This window comes from Cygnus olor, chromosome 7 (genome assembly GCF_009769625.2).
Source record: "Cygnus olor isolate bCygOlo1 chromosome 7, bCygOlo1.pri.v2, whole genome shotgun sequence".
NCBI lineage: Eukaryota > Metazoa > Chordata > Aves > Anseriformes > Anatidae > Cygnus > Cygnus olor.
In genome coordinates this window covers 6,162,567-6,183,308 of record NC_049175.1, presented here as the reverse complement: position 1 = coordinate 6,183,308, position 20,742 = coordinate 6,162,567, and the positions used below count along the sequence as shown (strand labels likewise).

At 36.5% G+C, this 20,742-nt stretch overlaps 1 protein-coding gene across 3 annotated transcripts in view; it reads right to left on the bottom strand.

The window, feature by feature from the left end:
- The window catches only part of NRG3 (neuregulin 3), a 400,082-nt gene that overhangs the window by 222,589 nt on the left and 156,751 nt on the right, over positions 1–20,742 (bottom strand). The window contains exons 1-2 of one of the 3 annotated variants that reach the window (XM_040563989.1): positions 10,913–10,943; positions 8,556–8,685 (exon numbers count right to left, since the gene is read on the bottom strand). The exons of 1 other annotated variant lie outside the window; for it this stretch is intronic. Coding sequence is in view for 1 of the 2 variants with exons in the window: in XM_040563987.1 (XP_040419921.1) it covers positions 8,556–8,685 (130 nt within the window). In the remaining variant the exon portion in view is untranslated. Of the gene's footprint in view, positions 1–8,555; positions 8,686–10,912; positions 10,944–20,742 lie in introns of those variants that run through there. One more of the 3 variants, XM_040563987.1, reaches the window with a different exon arrangement.

Below are 20,742 nucleotides of genomic sequence, written 5' to 3'. Positions count from 1 at the left end.
CTCTTTCCATTTATAGGCATTGGAAGGGGGGTAGGGGGAAATCAACACACCACAACTCATAAATTGATGGAATATTCCTTTGCAGGGGAAAGCTTTTACCGTTTGTATTTTTCCAATTTTTTGAGTTTACCTCTTCATATTGTATTTCATGTTTCAGACAGCATGTACTGAGTAATAACCTTCTGTAGGTCACATAACTTTATTTCTCTTTAGAACTGCAAAACAGGGGTCAGTTTAGAGACAGTTTCTTACATTTAAAAATCAACTTTCTTCATGGAAGTTTGTGTTTTGTACTAAATGGATTTGAGTCCTCTCTGCCAGTGTAGATTTGCTGTACAATCAAGATGCATTGCTAACCAGTAATGACAAGACACAGCTTCAGAAATGTGTAGGCACAAGAAGATGTGGTGATAAAAATTTAAGGTTCCACCAGCTTTAAGTGTGCTTACTGGCAAGATGAGAATGAATGCTAGTGCAGCATTGCTTCCTAGTCTCCCACTTATGTGACAAATCAAGAAATCCAAGAATTATTAGCAGCCATAAGGAAAAAAAAAAAAAAAAAAAGCAGTTGCTCATTTTTCACTTCTCTCTACCAGAATTCAGAACTATAGCCTAACTCTTCCTTCAGCCAATCAAAGGGTCTTGCCAAATTCAAAGGGAGTTTAACCGGGTCTCTTCCTCTTTCACCTCTCAAGAAGTGATAATTTACTGAAAGCTTCCAGAAAAATCTTGTTTCACTTGCATTACTGATAGTTCTGAGAAAAAGTACTTCTCTTTTGTTTGTGACATAACTGCACATACTTAAAGATTAACACTGTTTGATTTGACAGCTATTATCTATGAATATGTACTGGGTCAGGCTGGGATGTTAACTTTCCCTGCAGCAGCCCATACAGTGCTGTGCTCTGCACTTGTAGCTAGAACAGCAATGGTATCACACCAGTGTTGTGTCTGCTGCTGAGCAGTGCTGACACAGCATCAGGACTCTCTCTAACCCTCCTAGGGGGTGGGCAAAAATGTGAGAAAAGGAACATCACCAGGGCAGCTGACCTAAACCAACCAAAGGGATATTCCATACCATATGATGTCACACTCAGCAATAAAAGGTGGAAAAAGGAAGGGGGGGGGGGGGGGGGCTCTCGTTGTGAAAACGTCTGTCCTCCTCCCGAACGCTGGCTACGTGCGTTGAGGCCCTGCTTCAAGGACGTGGTCAAGCATCGCTCATTTGTGGGAAGTAGAGAGTAATTTCTTTCCTCTGCACTTCCACATAGCCTTTACTTGTTTTGTTTAGTTTTCCCTTTCCCCCTCCCTTTTCCCCTTTCCCTTTTTTCTTTCCCCTTTAGTTAAATTGTTATTTGTTTAGTTAAATTGTTTAGTTAAATTGTTCAATTAATAATAATCTTTCCTTAATTCTTTTTTTTTTTTTTCCTTTAATTAATCATCCTTATCTCAACCCGTGAGTTGTTCTTTCCTTCACTTCTTCCCCTCCTCATCTAAGGAGGGGGAGTCAGAGAGCAGTTGTGGTGTTCAGCTGCCTAGCACAGTAAAACCACCACAGAATTACAAACATATGGCTTTCAGAACATGTGGATATTTTTAAAACAGGTGTTTAAAAAAATATGCAGGGGCTGTGCTCAACCATTATCTTTGATTTCCCATCCTTTATGTTAACTGAAAATGGATTTAGATGAATTGCTTAGTATTTTGGGAAAGAGAAATTAATTCCACAATTTTTCAGTCCTCTGTGGTGATACAAGTTTAAAAATATATACATTCTCTTAAGGTTCAACATTAACTTCGGCTGCACAGCTACCCAACTTCTTCTTTATTTCTTCCTCAAACTCTTTAAGAATAAAATTTGAATAAACTTTCCAAACATGATGAAATGGACTACAAATTTTATTTCTTATGAATATTTGCTTAAATCAAATGAATAACATAGGTGAATGAAGTTAAATCAGTATAGAATTAAAATATCTGTGCATGCATTTCATGTGCACAGTACTATGGCTTTACTTTTTTGCTCTGACTGGAAAAGAGCATCCTCATCAAAACCTGAACCAGGGAGTGCAAGTTTCACAACTAAGGAAGACTGAAATAGAACCAGAAATTTATACAATTCAGTTTTTCAAAGGGAAATAACTAGCAAATCTGGCTTATGGTGCTAAGCAGAATGCAAATATAGACTGAAATACTATGAATACAAAGTATAGCATCTTGATGGAAGCCTAAAACTAAATATAGAGCTTTATTTTATTTCATATTTCTTTTTATTGTGAAATTCATTTGTCCTCTCCAAAATAGGAAGACTACTGCAAGCTTGCTTTAGAAAATGGTTAGGAAAGATAAATGGATAACAGATACTTTGCCAGTGATTTCTCTGGAGGAAAAAAAAAAAATCATCCAAAACTTAAGAGATATTTGAAGAAACAATACTAAATGAACAGCAACAAGTAATCACTGATTTATTGCAATACTCAAGAACTTAAGCATGTGCAGAAGGGTAAATTTTAATAAACATATGAAGGGAAACATTTAGAATGACATTCAAAATACAGGCTGTTACACTGCTGCATTAAAATACTGAGTTTTTCAGATATTTGAAAGTAACTCAACTTCATAATATGTTTTGATTTGTATATATATGTGTGTGTATATATATATATATATATATATATATATATGTATTTCAAGCTGACAGTAATTTCTACAGCAGAAGTTACCGAAGTTTGAAGAAGGTAAATATCTGCCAAGTGCAATAATCCAGGGGAAAATTTGTAAATAAAAAAACCACTAAAATAGAGTGTTGAGATTGTTAAAATTAATCAATAATTATGGTACTTTGACAAGAAGCTTTCTTGAGAGCCTCTATCTGAATATTAAATTTTGAAAGCATCAATCAGGTGTTACCGAATACAGCCATATTCAGTGTATCACATAATACAGTTGTACACTATTTCACTAGGGAAGGATGTTGAAAGATTTTCATTTGTTTTTGTGAAGTACATGTAAACACAAGCTTCAAATTTAAAATAAACTTATTTACTGAACAATTATACCACAATATCAGACTTGAAGGGTCTTAGTTTTAAAGAACTATTAGGAAAAGAGTAAGAATATCTGGAAAAGTACTGTTTTTATGCAGGCGAGGGTTAGTTTTTGGTGTGATAATTTAGCTTGAATCCTGATTAACTGGTTTATTTAAATTAGCTCAAATCTTAGATATTAATTACGTATAATTTCAGACCAAGTAGTAAAAAAATCACATCAGATTGGATAATAACAAAAACTTATGATTCCTAGGTAACAAGTATGAGTCCTACAGATCTCTTGGGCTTTGCACCATTTCATTCTCAGGTTTAGAAACCAGATTTCTTCACAGTTCCTATCTAAAGAGATTTGTAAGGATAAAACAGGTACATGACAGCGAAGCCATGCAACTTCTTTCCATAATTTCAAGGACAGGAGCTTGAAAGAGCATTCACCAAACTGGTGTGGTTTTTTCCACTTTTTTTGTTTGTTTTGGGGGGAAAGGAAAACAGGTATCTAAAACTAGACCAGAAAAACAGAGGTATTCCAATAAAAAAGGGAAAAGTAGTTATAATTCCAGATTTGTGCTTAATATTACTTAAAGAAATAAAGACTTACTTGCTTTTTGTTAGTATAGTCTTGACTACGTCAATATAGCTGAGCAGATTCTACCCTTGGGATGCACAGACTGTGCAAGAGACTTCTTGGCCAGAGGTTCTGCAACTTGACTTTTCACAAGCCTGAGCTTTGAGAAGTATCACAGTTGCAAAGCTTTGGGCACACAGGCAGCTTCACTTGAGCTAACAGAAACAACTGCAGTGCTGAAGGCAACCAAGAGTTTTGAAAGTGCTGCTGAATAAGCAGGCGATGCAATAGTAACACAATGTGATACCTATATTAAAATGTAGTTGCTTAAAAACACATAATGTAGTATTTCAAGTTCACCTCAGCTTTCTTAAGTAAACAAGAAAGTAAAAATGGCAGCATTTCCAGCTAATGATGTTTGCAACTACACAAATATAATCTAGATGTGTGCTACACCTGTGCTCATAAGCCAATAATTTTCACAACAGGAGGTGTGTTGATTGCCCTTGACATGGAAAGTGTCCTAAGTTTAAAGCACAGCTTTCTTCCTCCTTTACATTCTTGTAGCCGTATATTACACTGTCAACACCATGGATTCTTTTTGATGAAACTAACCTTGTAATATTGGGACATCAACAAAATGCCTTATTTGTTGTCATTCAATAGCAAATTATTTTCTGGTTTTGCTTTACTTATATGTTGGTAATGCTCTCGAGAAATGTTGCCGTGTGTAATGAGATGGGAACAACACTAAACATGGTAGCTGGTATGTTAAAATACCTAGGTCAGGCTGCAAAAATGTAGATAAGGTGGTATATAACTGAAACAGGAAAACAATCAATTTATCTTTTTAGATTTTTAACTTATGGTTAGGTACACGTATCACAGAATCATAGAAGCATAGAATGGTTTGGGTTGGACCTTAAAGCCCATCCAGTTTCAACTCCCTGTTATGGGCAGGGACACCTCCCTCTAGACTAGGTTGCTCAAAGCCCCATCCAGCCTGGCCTTGAACACTTCCAGAGATGGGGCATCCACAGCTGCTCTGGGCAACCTGTGCCAGTGCCTCACCACCCTCTGAGTGAAGAATTTCTTCCCAAAGAAGGAATGCCCTATGCCCTGCTCAGAGCTGTTCTAATTCCAGTCTGCTTGGGATCTTTCTCCTGCTTTCACTGACAGCAAGGGCTGCACCTGAATTACAGTTACCACTATGTGAAAGATCAAGAATAAAAGCTGACAGTATATAATAAACATTTATACAAATAGGACTTTCATTAAAGGAAAATTTAGTCCTTTGGGTCTCATAACAGTTTTCAGGCATAACTGAGCAACGCTGGTATCATTTTTTCCATGAGTGTAAAAAGGAAATTTTTATGCATAAAATTGAGTAAGAATACCAAGCTCAGAATTCTTATCAGAACCAGGTCAACCCAAAGATTGTACTATGGAATCTGAACACTTGGGAGCAATAACCAGAGTAGTCCCCTTTGGATGTATATGCACAATCTGCTGTATTTACATTAACAAGGAAGTGTTTTCTTTACTGTGCATTTGTGAATCTACTCTTTCAAAGACTTTCTGCTTTCAGAAAATACACTCGGGTTTTGTACTGCTTTCTTCATGAAGGACAAGAACAAGTGATAAAAGGAATATCTCATCCAACATACTCAAATGGATAAAGAATACATTAGAGTTCATTGCCACTCCAAGATATCCACTGCATATACAATAGTCCTAATGGCTTCTTTTGGAAGAGAAATTTAACAACAGTGCAATCCTCTACTCCCTTCAAAAGTTTTAGCCACTCATTCATCCAGCATCTTGCAGTCCTAAATGGGTAATCAGAAGGAATGAAGGGGACTAAAAGACTAAAAAGACATAAAATGGTAGAAGAATTAACTCGGAAATAAGGGAGGAAAAAAGACACAAAATGACACAATGAAACTTGAGATACAGTCTTTGAAATAAAATTATAGTGTTTTTTTTTCATTTTTTTTTCTTTTTTTTTTTTTTCCTGGTAAAAGCTGCTTTACATAATATCCAGTTAAACGGTGATGTGTCAGTATTGACTGTGTGCTTGATTTGTTTTGTGTAAATAGCAACGAAAAGCACCCTCCCAATCATTTTAAATTCTCAAGAAGGCAACAGGGAAGAAATTTCAACATATGGAGAAGCTAAATATCAAGTTTCCCTACTGTTAACCTACACTATCCTTAAAACCAGCTTGTCTTAAACCATTCACAAAAATAAATACTGAAGTCACATGTTTAAAATAGCACAAAGAGCACCCAGCATATCTCATTTGTTACACAACTGTCACTTTCCATCCCCAGGCATTTTTTTTTAAACAATAATTCACATATACGTCCTCATACATGTACAGACACAAGAATGAATGTACAACTGACTAAGCACATCTACCACCACTCTTTCAACCTGACAGAGTGGGACTCAAGTTTTCTGCTACATCAAGATCTTCTGTCTGCAGCTGTTCCACATGGCAAATTCCCATTTCAGTAAATTGGTGCTCTGTTCTCAGAACAGATGCAAAATCAAACTCATAATGAGAATATACAATGCCGCTTGATTCTAAGAACAAAGTATCATTTCACACTCTAAATCTTCATAATTCAGTATTCAAACAATTCTTTTAATTGCAAGGGGAATTCCATAACCCTTTCATTCTCAGGGAAAATTACTTTTCTTCTAGTTAGAGGACAAATCCAGTACACCAACATTGTATTTTTCTCTATGAGTACATTCTAGCTGCTATTTCAGAGCATGGTTCTAAGCTGTAGATAGAAAAACACCTGCATCCTGCTCACTACAGCACTGGTCATGAGAAAGAGATACACAATCTGTTACCAAGCTAGATACAGAATTTGAAGGTCAAATTAAACAGTTTCTCTTCAAACTGGACATCATGAAAATCTGATTCTAAATAAATTGCTCTAAAAGTGATTAATGACATACTTAACTACCATAAAAATGATTCTGAATGAGCTGCCACTTACACTTTTCAAGGTCCTTAAAAAATTAAACGAAGCATTATAACTAGTTTAATCACCTTTTAAATTTTACTTCTCTGATTTTGCTATATGAATTTTTATGTCCATATACACATCTTTTCATGTTGCACACTTCAGAGTACCCACTGAAATAAACAGATGTTTAATTCCCAGAGAATGTGCCAGTGTCTGAAACTTGTACAAGTGATGCAAATCTGCTACATGCCAGAGCTAACAGATTCACAAATGAGATACCTGTATTTCCCTATGGAAAAATAACACACGAGAAGGCGATGAAAAATTTTGCTTTGATGGAGAGAATGAAAACTCAACATTATGGCTTGCTTAGTTAAGGGGAAAAGCCTGGATGGAAAAGCCTCTAGCCTTTAGTCAGAATGTGGCATTAGAATCACAGCGAATAAACAATTTGGCAAATGCAGACAATGGGAAAAATCTTGAAAGTCAGAAAAAAAGAGACAGATGATCTCTTATGAGATAAACTCTTGCAGATACGATAGCCTAATCCATATAGTTTACTAGAAGTTTACTAAATTCTGTGCACAGAATTTCGTGAATAAATTTAAGCCCAATTCTTATGTTCATTTCTTTCTGCTCATAAATCTATCAGTTTTGTCCAGTTTGAGTTTTCTGACAATGAAAAATGTTTAAATATCTGAGCGATGTAATTTCCTTGTTCAAAGTTCATGACACTTCTAAGAAAGATTGAAATCACCCACTCGATTTGAGAAAACAATACCTGTAACCTTTTATGATGGAAGTTGAAAGAACAACATTTTTCCACAGTTAACAACTCATAATTATTAATTCAGTAAGCATACCATAAGAAAACAGAAAGCAAACAGGGGAAATGATCACTGAAGCACAAACAACTGCATGGGAAAAATTGCCAGGAGAGAATTTAAAGTAAAAATCTCAGAAATATTATAAACATGCACCAATCTTTAAATCCATACATTTCAACTTTCAAACTAGGCACAAATGATGTTGTGATTTTCTTTTCTTGAGGGACCAACCTTCAGCTAGATCCCAAATTACTCAGTAAAGCTTCTGAGTGTCTCAGGCACTTTTATCGTTTATATCACAGATAACTATATTATATTTGAACCCTCAGTTTAGTATTTAAGCATACATTTAGATACATCCGCTGTATGCCAAACACAGTAAAATATTAGAAATAAAAGATTTAATTTGTACCACTTCTATATAAATGATTGTTTGAATAGTTCAGGATTTTTTTCTTCTCATCTTTAAGATGTTAAAAGTACTCCTTCTGCATAACAATCCCTTTTACTGGCCTCTACACCCAGAGAAACTTTGGCAATCTGTTTTTTGTTTCTGATATTCTTAAGTATACGTTCAAGGTATTCATAGATATTAACAGAATTTGATCGGTATGAAACTGCAGAACAGCTATCCATAGCAGGTTCAGATGGTCATCACAACCCATTTTATCTTTCAGTAATTAAACTAGAAAACCCAAATACTTAAAACTGCCAAGTGAACAACTCTTCCCCTCTCTTAATGAATACTGCATACAGCTACTGTCAAAGCCATACTTTGAGTACACAAAATAAAGGAATACTTCTGGCATTTAAATGAACACAAGGCCATTATAAGTAAAAATTCATTCTTGCTTGTACCATTAGAAAATAGAATATTGAAGATTTATCTATAAAAGTAACTAAAATCTTGCTTTTTGTAATGCTGTATTTTTGTTTATAAATATTATCCAGGAGCCAAAAAAAAATGGTGAGGGAAGCAATCAAGTGCAAATAAATTCCAGTGCTTTACATTTATAACATTCTAAATCTAAATGTCTTTTTTTTTTTTTTTTTGGGGGGGGGGGGGTGCTGTTGTCTCCCCAGAACAGAACATTATTATTTTAACCGAATTACTTTGCAAATGACTTACCGGCAGTGTTTATGCGATCCTGTTAAGGTTTCGATCACAAAGCATTCCCCTTCATTGAGACAATATGCAAGATCCTTGTCTTTGCATGGCTTAAAGTGCTCAGATCGCTCAGTAGAGTACGTTGTAGTATCTATGGAAGATAGAACAAAAAAAAAGTAAAGAAAAGCTTAAACGCTAAACATTGAATGTTTTTAAATTTGATCAAATTAGTCTCCATAACATCAACTGATCAAGACAGTCTAAATAGTTAACTGATAGCAACAGCACAGGGCAAGCAAATTACAGTACAACTGTAATATTATTAGCAGTAGGACTTAAAAAGATTCACAAAAGGAATCTTACATTTGGAAATATTACCAGAAAAAAAGAAACTACAGTGAAGCAAAGTTACGCATAATTTCCAAACACTTCCCATTTCTAAAAGATAAAAGCACCTATTTTTTCCTACTACCCTGTATTTTTACGACGATGACTACTGCTAACACTTAAAGAAATTATTGTAGTCATCTTCTATTACTATGTATTTTTAAACCAGAACAATAGATAAGGTTTATTTTCATATTAATAAACTTAAATATGGTTTTAAATTATATAGTTTTTTTCATGAAAAATGAGAAAAATAGTTAATACATTAACAACCTGAAAACGCACACACGCAAAACCCACAACGAAAGAAAAAACAAAGCCAAAAACCTACATACAACACTAATTTGATACACCAGTCACAAAAACTGGCCTAGACTATAAACAAAAGCAACACGCTATAGATTGTTTCATTTCAGGCATATCCTCTGTAGGGTCCCTCCTCTTTCCCCCACAACATAATTCCAAAAAGTGCATTGCACTTTAGTCTGTTAGCCATTAGTTTGGAATATATAGTTACATAACAAGATCTGGAATAGGTTGCCAGCATGTCAGGGTGAACCGCTGTTCGTGCCTTCTGCTTTAACTTTTCCAATTCACTTGGATTAATCAACAATAAACTGAAATTTTCAGAGGAAGATGTCTAACACCATTTTAATTCTCTTCACTACAGCCAGCATTTTCTAATGATGTGTGACTTTCAAAGTAGACAATGATTTCCATAGAGCCATGGTTCAATCTTCATATACAAGCCTCATTTCCAAAACTTAAATTCTTTCTCAAATTGCTGGGACAAGAAGCAGGATCTAATATACTAATATATACTGAAGTTGTAAGAGAACATTTCACCCATACAGACCATCACAAATTATTCTGGTACTGTCAAAGGAATGAAGCTATATTTAATGCTCCTGGAACTTGACAAACTCAAAATTATATAAAACACATTAACTTTCTTTTTGCTTATAACTAAAACCAAAGTAAATATCTACCAAGGTACTACCAAGCTGAAAAGTAAAGCACTGAAATAAAAGAGAACACCCATAAATACAACTGAAGAATGATACTTTACAGAAATCTCTTCATTCCAAAATGGTTGCAAAGTAACTGTGTATTCATTCTTAGAGTATTTTAATGAAAACAATTTTATAATGTTTCTTCGTCACCCAGCCTAAGTGGAGGAAGATTAACAGTATTCATCTGAAAAGAAATATATGTATATATACACACACATCCTAATCCTCATAAAACACTTTTTCCCAGATAGAAAGTATTTTAGTTCAAAGTTCTCAGTGGAGGGGGAAAAAAATCCACAACCGGAAATAAACAGTCTCCCTTCAAATGTTTACACAGATTTAGAATGAAAGGTCCTGCCATTGCTCATGCTACTTTGTTGAAGATGATGCACATCGGCATCTTTCAGAGACACAACATAGTGGAACTCACGAAAAAGGTACAGGCTATAAAAAACTACTGCCTTCAACGACTGCAAGCCAGCCCTGTATTGAAATGTATCAAACTGAATTTTGGAAACAATATGAGATGTTTGTAAATGCAAACAGTGCCAAGAATGTCTGCTGACATTGCCAGAATGATTGGGTCTTATATAACAAAAATATCTTCAGGTAGAAAGCAACACCCAGTTATCTTTTTAAGGTCAGTTTCATAGAGGAGCACTTACATCACCGTTGAAAATCTGCATAATAAACATATATAGTGATGTATACACACACACAACAGTAATCAGGTATGATATTTCCATCCCTTTTTGTTGTGGTTTAGCCCGGCTGGCAGTCAAACACCACACAGCCGTTCGCTCACCCTCCCCCCTCCCTCTCTGGGATGGGGGAGAGAAACGGGAAAGTGAAGCCTGTGAGTTGAGATAAAGACAGTTTATTAAGACAGGGAAAAGAATAACAACAATAATAATAATAATAATAGTATTAACAGTAATAATGTGTACGAAATAAGTGATGCACAATGCAATTGCTCACCACCCGTTGACCGACGCCCAGCCTATCCCCGAGCAGCCGCCCCCCCCCCCACTCCACCCTGGCTAGCCACCCCTATATATTGTTCAGCATGACATCAGATGGTATGGAATACCCCTTTGGCCAGTTTGGGTCAGCTGTCCTGGGTCTGTCCCCTCCCAGCTCCTGCTGCATCCCTAGCCTGCTCGCTAGCAGGACAGAGAGAGGCTGAAAAGTCCTTGGCTTGGTGTAAGCACTGCTCTACAACAATTAAAACATCAGCATGTTCTCAGCGCTCTTCTCATTCTAATCCAAAACATAGCACCCTGCCAGCTACTAGGAGGAAAATTAACTCTGTCCTAACTGAAACCAGGACACTTTTAAATAAGGAAATCTGGAGATAATGTTATTTGAAAGCACTTGTGATAATTACCAAACTAGAACTGTTTGATGAGCAGCATCTCAACTCGATATGGCTTTTGAGAACAGATCGCTTATGTTTGTCAGCCTGCTCCGAAGAAACAATCCATGCAAATACCTTTATGAAGGTAGTTGCATTACACAGACCAAAGTAATCTGAGCTGTCCCAAAGGCCAGCAGGAAAAGAAAGGAGGCACGCAGTACTGCAAAGCATGTCTTTGAGGTAGTGATGTGCTGAATTCTCAGAGCATGCTACTTAAAGAGCAGGATACTCCTCTTCTACTGTAATTAACTCAAAAATGCCTTGTCAAGGTCAGCATTTTAAAGTTCTAAATTAAATATATTCTTCAGAGGTTTTGTACTATTTTACTTTAATCATTTCTCTGCTCAACGTTATTCAAGATTAAATCAAGTCCCCAGCAGAAACTGGTGCCAATTCAGCAGCTTCAGAGCAGAGCTAAGGCTGAGCACGTGCCATTTCACAACGGCAAAAGTGCCAGTGAAGACAAAGCTTCATTTTTTTGGGCATTAACCCAAATTCCACAAGTAACCAAGCCTCCCTACTGACCTATGCTGCAACCACAGTGTGTCCAGGCAGCGCAGCAAAGCAGCCCTTCTGATTAGGCCTCTGCCAGGCCAGCAGCGGAGGGACACAGTGCTCTGCCCCTGCAGATCCACGAACAGGCCTAAAATTGCAGCGCATTGTTTTCCCCACTTGGGGATCATTTCAAGCTTTTCTTACATTGTTCTGAGTTCTGCAGGTGGCCTTTCAAATTAAGCACAAGACTTGTAGATTGAGGTGACAACACAGACAGCTCCTCATGACAGACCTGGAAAGCTCTCCTTAGGCTGAAAATTACACAGTATTTTGTATTATTATTATTTTTAAAAAATGCAGTCCAATTAGAATTCAATTTTAAATTACACAATCTTGTCTTGGAATTATTTGTGCCAGCCAAAACAGGTCGATGTGAGGGGAAACAGCCCACATACAGTTGGTGTCCGGACTGCAAAGGCCTGAGGAATGGGCAGGCGGCCAGGCTGCAGGGCAGCAGGCAGAGCCTCGTGCCACCCTTCTGCTCCTGGGAGCAGTCAGGCCTTGCTGCTCATATTTTGCCAAGACAGACCTATGATCACTTCCCTTCGAAAGGGATGCAAAAAAGGGAACTTTCAACTTTTAAAAATTTCCCATATTTAATAATGCGTTCATTTCCATTTTTTGAACAGCAATTTGAGGCATGAAGGTTAACACATGGAAGTTTTTTTTACACTCACATGTAAGGTGATACGCAGGCACAGCTTGGGTTTTAACTGGTCAAAAAAACTGATCACCTCAAAAAAATTTTTAAACAAAAACAATTAAAAATTGATATCCTAGAGATCCCTGGAGGGTTTTTCTTTGTTTATATTTTCTTCTGGATACACTCACATACACGATACGCAAGTTTTCTGAAAGCTTACAATTTTGCTGCTGTTTTCATTTCATGTTGCATTCATAATGAACCATTCTTTTTCCCCAGTATCCAGCTTCATCAAAGATTGAAAAAAGATACCTAAAAACTTGTTCTAAACAGAACTACAGAAGGAACAAGACAATGGATAACACTAGAGACAATCTAGCTTTCTTGATTCCTTTTCCAGTAAATCCTATCATCTATTTCGGTTTTCCTCTTTTGTATGACTGCTACCACACCCTGAATTGACATTTCGATGGCACTGTCCTTCAGCAGCTTGCTAAGTATCCACCATTTTATTGTGAAGTTAGAATTTCTTTCAAGGATTCTCTTTTTATAGGCTATAAAACCTAAGCACTCACAAAATTACTCGTACAGCCCCTTAATTTATTTCTAGTCTTTGTGTGTTGGTGTGAGACCCAAACACTTATAGGTAACAAATGGGAACCTCTGTTATGCATTCAGATGTCCTTGAATTCAGTACATAAATGCCAATAATCCATAATCCTTTATGGTCTTTTTTTTTTTCCCCCCTCTAGTTTTTCTTTTTTCTTTTAATTGTCAAGTGTCCAGGTGTTTCATGTAAAAGCAGCAGGGGCCATTGATTTCTGCTGGAATCTTTCTAACTGAATTGGAATAAAGAATTTCTAGACACTTTCACTTTACTTTTACTGGCTCGCTTAATCAGCGAATCTTTATGCATGATTCCCCTACTCAAAAAACAGATATACCATTACCAAGTCTCAGATGCCACTGTTTGATCAAATGAACAAGAACTCAGTTCAAGTTTGAAAGGAAGGCAAAATCCTTCATTTAGTAGCATGGAGTTGGTTGGAAAAACGAAGTTATTTGGGTATGTTGAAGAAATTTCATCAGCAAGTTTTCAGATTTTATTTTGCTGTGGCCTAAATAGGTGTTAGTGACTTTGTGTTTTACTGTTCTCTCATTTATTTCAACATGTTATACTAGCACAGGATGGCTCATTACAGCTAATTTATAGAACGATCGTCAAGGCATAATATGGATACCCCCCTTCAAGGCTACCAGATTCATTGTTTCCAGTACTATGTTCTGATATTAATAAGCCTAGACAAATGCAGGAAAAGAGAGAACAAGAAATTTAAAATATCCTAGAAAACAGTAGCATTCATGGAAGCTATTTCTATGTAGGTGCAGTAGAAGCAACTGTTCCCACCCATCACTCCTGGCTCACAACATTCTGGCTTTAGAAACACACATTATTGGATACATCACAAGTAAAAATAAGTTCTCCACACTACTTTTCCAAAATACCCATACTGCACGCACCTCCTTGTAAACACTTTTTCCAGATACACAGCTGTCACTGCCAGAGTGAAAAAAAAACAACACACAAGGTAAAGAAGCAACAAAATGATTATGCTTACCCTCTCTGAAGATACAAGTGGCTGGGCATGCAAATTTCATAGCTTCCTGGTAACGTTCATTGACTAAATGCATATATGACAACAACTTAGTCTGTTAATACCAAACAGTGTTTAAGACCAAAATACTACTTAGAAAACACTGCCTGTTTTGACTACCATTGTATATTATCAGCCTTACAGATTTAGTACCAACTAATTTCCTTTTTTTTGTTATTCATTTGTAATTGGTCATTTCTCTGAAAACCTACAGAAGCTTAATACTCATTTTAAATCACTGATCAGATTTTAAATGTACTACAAAAAAGTAAGCCAATTACAGATAACTGGGTTACCAAGCAATTCCAGTTACCAAAACAAAAGCTACTCAGAAAAAGCCCCTTCTGACACTAAATTTTTTATATCATTACTGCAGTCTATAAAGAAGATCACATAAAAGAGAATTTAACAGCATACAGAGTATAATATTTTTTTATTCAGCGGAGTCAACAGCAAAATATTTACAATGACTGTATAAACAGTATTCCATGCAGTTCTTATAGGATCATGGAGCGATCCTCATGGTATTTTATAGTTATGTGGTAGCTCTGCTGGAAAGGGTCTTGCAAAGCAAAACAAAACATAAACAAAATCAAACACGGAGCGGTTTATATATTATTTTGACTATTCACATGCTCTGAATTTTAAAAATGTATAACCTAAAATTTTTGTTCCCATGCTTTTAGACATAAATGAAAAGGTAGCTGGGGGAAAGATACCAAGCCCCTATCCATGATATTCATTAAGGGAATGGAGGACTTAAATATTACTTGGTAAGGGTTGTTATGATGTAACCTAAGCTCATGGTAACTCTACAAATATTGGCAACTAACTCGAGAAAAATTCAAAACAGACTCATTTCTAATGCAAAGAAGAAATCTTCCTTTGTCAGTAAGTAACTGAACACTAATTGACTTTTGCCATGGGAGACTGCTAGGATAATTGAATTATGATAAATTATGAGCCAAAATATAAAAATATCTACAATTCAAAACTTTCTTTTTCAAAGGAAAGGGTCCCTGTTCTAAATTTACTTGAACTGCTTGCATGATTCATCTAAAATTAAAACCAAAACCTTAATGAAAATATTAAAAAAAATATTTTACCTCACTTCAATAGTTTCCCATTAACTAGCAATCAAATCCTGAATGCTGATTATTCAAGCAGCCACCCCTTAGCTATTTTTGCCAGACAAAATTTTATTTAAGCTAATAACATTTAAGAGGATTTGACTGCATTGTGATATTAAGTGAAATTGTACTATAGATATAGAAATACTTGGAGCTTTTCTAATACCCTTCAGATTCAAATGCAGGAATCTGTGTAATTTAGCAACAAATTGGTAAAGCAATAGATGCATGAAAGCATCCTCATTTATAGTAGTTGGCTTACCAGCCATATTGTGGAAGTACTCAAAATCGTTATCAATAAGAGAAGGTCTAAATGTTTTTCCCTTGAGTTTAATTATATAAGCAAGTTCACGTTTCTGTGAAACTTCTCTGTGGGTACAAACCAACCTCATCCTTGAGCAGAATATATTTCTGTCCCGTATCAGCAGGGCAGCATCACATCCACTATTGCACAGGAACAACAACTGAAGCTTCCAAAATGTACAAGAAATTATTTTTGGAAAAAAAAAATCATCATGCATTCTCTGTCAGTGACTCCAAAATTAATTCTCGAAGTGTGACCTCGTTCCAGAAATAAATTATATTCACATTTTCCACATGCGTTATCAGGTTGAAATCACAATACATGAGCACTAAATCATAACTTGAAAATATATTAAAGGATTTTCAAGCAACTAGTGTATTATTAGCAAAATAGCATGTGCTGTTGGAGAGCTGCTTGCTTGCTGCAAACTTCTTACCTACTAAACTACTTCTTTGTTTTCACAACTTGGAAAAAAAAAAAAAGCCAAAAAGCCAAGATAACGTATGTAAAAATGTCCACCTAATGGTATCTTGCAACTGAAACTCAAAAGAAGACAAGAAAATAAAGCCAGCACCACTTCAAAATGTATCACCTGGTCATATCTACCAGAACTTAAATCCTGAATCCTGAACACCAATGAAATGCATGTATGTATGTGCAGAATTGCACATCAGAGGCTGCATTCTCCTGTACAGCTCAAACTGAAATCAGTGAAAGCTGAACAAATGGGAGATGACTCAGGAAAGAGCCCGTGGGAAACAAAAGGCTAGGGTTTTTCAGAAGTTCAACATCTAGGAGAGTAGCAACAGAAGTGACTAAAACTCTAAAAGGTTTTAGCATTCAATGTGAAGAGTTATTTTCAAAATTGAGTCGTGACAGCTGTGATGGGAGCTCTAGGTGCAGAGTGCTTTTGCCAATCAGCCATGTATTCAGGTGTCTTTTTGTGGAACTTCTCATTAATTGATGTGAAAAAGATTCACAGAGGAACGCAGTGAAGAAGCGGGGTGGACCTACTGTCCCCCACCAGGGCTTTTCTCTCCTTTGCTCTCCTGATCTGTCCCTCCCATCTGACTAGCTGTACTTGCACCACTGGAGAAATCAAAAGCTTGTATGGCACCATTGCATCATGAGGAGTACATGGATTTTGCTTGCTTTGGATGTTAAAACAGCTTAGGAAATACTGTCCAAGAGATGGAGAAATAAATACAGTAAAATAAAGTGACTTGCAGACCAGCATAAAAGCAGTAGAGTAAATCAGAAGACATTTTCAGGGGTGCAAAAAAAATTCTGACACAATCAAAACCATCAGAAAAACAGAACAGTTCTTCATAGGTTACAAGATGTTAGAAGAAAGCAAGCATAACATCACATCTGGGGAATCTACAACCATCAGCAAGCTGCAATAAAAGAAATAAATCTTTGTGTATAAAACCTACAGTAAAGTGCATCAGGAAGTTTGTGATGAAATATTTTTGGCTTAGTTTGGGTACTGGAGAGAATGTTAGTTTGGAGCTATGGTTAATCATTATTTATCAAGAACAGCAATAAAAAAGAGAAGTAAATTGCCTTAAATCAGAATCATTTTCCTTTATTTTTCATGCTCACCTTCAAGTGATCTCAAGAGAATTCAAATCTCATTGCTTAGGAAGGGCTGTTACTTCTAACTGGATTTGGTTGGAGTTCCTCATAAATAATTGAAGCGCTTCAGAACTTTGCACTTTCAAATCTGGTATATTGAAATGGAAATATTTAAAAGGAAATATAAGAAGTGCAATGATCTAAATAACTCACTGAAGTACTAAAATGGTGTTGCAATCATTATTATACACAGCAGAAAAAAAAAATATATATATATATATTAGTGCTGCAAATACTTTTCTTTCTCACATCACAACTGTCTTCTCCCTCCTCATGCTGGCAAAGCAAGGACCAGAGGAAAGATGACGGCAAAGGCCTAGGATCTCAATGTCTGTGCTGCTGTGTGCAGGCAGTTCCTTCCGCACCCCCCTTGGAGGTATCAGCGCTGGAATGAGCTGCGGCCCACCTCCAGCTGATCCCACACATGGCTCTGCCTTGTCCCACGTTGCTTGATTCCCATCATAAGTCACATCATCGATCTGGTTTGTTCATCTAAGGAAAGTACACTAGTACAGTGCTCTAAAGTTCTAAAACATATGGACTCTTGGAAACTAAAACATGGACTCTTGGATTCTTTAAGCCCAGCACTAAAACTCCTGCCTGCATTTCTCCTCTACAAGGAAGCAGGTGGGAGCCCTGGCAGAGGGAGAAGGGCACACAAGGGGGAATAGGAGGCAGCTCTCCAGCGCTATTCCTGCCATTTTGCACAGCTCAGAAGTTCTGGATCCCCTTCCCAGCTGCCTCACCCACTCCCACCTCCCAGGCAAGCTGAGAAATGTAAACGCCTCTGACACTGCAAATTCCTAACCATAGCTGAACCTAGCTGAAAGCTCCCAAACACCGATCCAGTCTCAGCTCCTGGACCTTAAGTGACCTGGCCTTTGTCAGCCTTTGCACGCTGCCACCCAGCATTTGCTTTGCTGCCCTATCTCCAAATCAAGTTATGCCCCCAAGGCTGAGAAATCTCCAAGTAGCTCTAAGGTACATAACTGATGCCTGAGAGTTTTATAAAAGCAAAAATGTTAGATGTAAAAATGAATGACTTCTGGCTTTTCTGCAAACTGAGCCCGCGAGTTTTTCCACAAATTGATAAATAATTTTAACTGGAAGGTATCCAGCCAGACCTCCTGCTCCAAACAGGGCTCATTTAATAGCAGGTGTTAGAACTTCTGCAATTTCCTTAAACAATCTGCTGCCATACCCAGTCACTCTCACTGGACTGATTTTGCCCCCTTATATCAGACTGAGATAAGGCGATACTCAGGGAATGACTAAGAATACCCAAACCATACAGTACACAACTGAAGCAGTAATAGTTTATTTTTGATGTATGAAACAGTTTATTAGTAGAAATGAAAAGTGTTTTTCAGGTTTCGATGTATCCCGAATAAAGAATAACAACTGGTTTGTTTTAATTTAATTGTTAAAATTAAAATTAATTTTTACTGACTTTAATGCCCTTAAAGAGCTTTCCAAAATGATGGGAAAATGAGATACAATGTTTAAGTCTGTAGATATGCCCAAACCACTGCTGAGAAGAGCAAAGGTGATTTTACTGCTTACTATAAAAGGATGCTGTACTGTTATCATCAATGGGCAGAGTATGAATTCCGTTTTCAAGAATTGTTAAGCTAATAGTGATGAATGCTTGAGCAGGCATTCACTGACATTAATGGCTCTTCTTTCGACCGCTCAGGCCTCTTCAATGCTTTTTATCCTTACGCAGTAATCATATCACAGAGAGCAGCCAGGTAGGCTATGCTGCTGTGAAGTAATGGAAAACTACAATTAGTTAGCATTCCATAGTGACACAGCAAACATTATCAACACTGAAGCAATCTTCCTTTTTTAATAAGAACTGTCGTGCAAGAAAATTCTTCTGGGAACAAGTATTTTGTGATTTACAGCTCATTAGAAACATCTGCAAATTCCTTAGTGTGATGAGAATTCAATTATTCACCTCTATATTTTAAAGACTTAATAAATTATTCCTTCTAAGTGTTCACAGAATACAAAAATTAAAGAAGAAAAATAAGACGGCTATGCAAAATGTAAGGAATAGACGTTATGTTGTAATGCAGATAATTCATTTCCACAGAGCTATTAGTAATTTTCATTACAATGCCCACTTTTACACAAAGATTATTCTGAAACATTTGAGAAGTTATGATAGAACATATCTGGACTTTGCTGAGAAATTGCTGATTTAATCAGAAGTTAGAAGTGACACAACTGTAACTATGCTTAGACCATTAACAACAACATGCAGTTGTTGCTGCAAACATTTGTTTTTCTGTCACGAATGTTAAGAATGCAATTCAGTCTTACTCTGAAACAATGTTCAAAGCTTCCAACACTAAAAACCTAAGCACTCTTGAAAGGACTGTATTTTTTCCAAAAGCTTGCATTTTGTGTATGTAAATAAGCAGCACAACATATACACAAGAGCGTAAAGAGCTAAATATCACTGTCTAGTAGATGTGTAGGGCTTTAGCTTCCCCAGGTATTGCTAAAGGAAAGCAGCACTACAATTGGCAACTAAGGTCTCCTCAGTAATGCTACCTGGCAAGTTTCCTAGCTGAACGCCAAGGTTTTTTCAATCACAGACCTGGAATAATCAGTATTTGTAAGTCTGTATACACAACACTATCAGAAAGTTCTTCTGGAAAAAGGCATTGAGCCATTTTATAGTTCTTTTGGATCATTTGCAATTTTGTTAACATTGTAAAGGAATTACCCAGTAATGTTTCCAAATGTGTTAGTAGCATGTTTAATGAATCCTTTCTATTCTCTGACAAAGTACTGTAGGCTAAAAATAGATGCATAATGGAAATAAAAGGATAATATTAGTTACATAGGGAAAAACTTTACATTGCAATGTGAACATATTAATTATCAAGAAGCTGTTAGTAGGTTGTCTGACTTTTTCTCCAAGGAACTGAAGTAAGTCAAATAACACATTGAGTAGAAGTGAAGGAAATAAGAAATGCAATTTTAACCCAAACCTTGTGCTTTATTCCAAGGCAGACAATCTAAAGTTTATTCACTATTGCATTTATCATTTTGACATCCTTGTGGAGCAGAGATGCAAAGTCAGGCTATGAAACAATGTTATTCTCAGCATTTCCTTTCATAAAGAAACACATATCTCCTCCTTTTGATACACATATATGTACACTTTTTTTTTTTTTTTTTAAATCTCATTTCCTCCCCTTTATTCTTTTAATTTAGTCTTCCAGAACAGAAAAGGGATAGGCATGAGAAGGTAAAGTGTCCTTGCAGGAGCTCCAGGTCTCTTCATGTGCACGACTTATCTCACATTTTTTTAGGCAAGCAGAATGCTTTTCTGCCTGGTTCTGACGTGATACTGAGAGCAGAGCTCATGCTGCAAATCCCCTTGACCTTACTGCCAGCATACGACAGACTGCTCAATTCTATAGCATTGCATCTTCCAATGCAAAGAAGT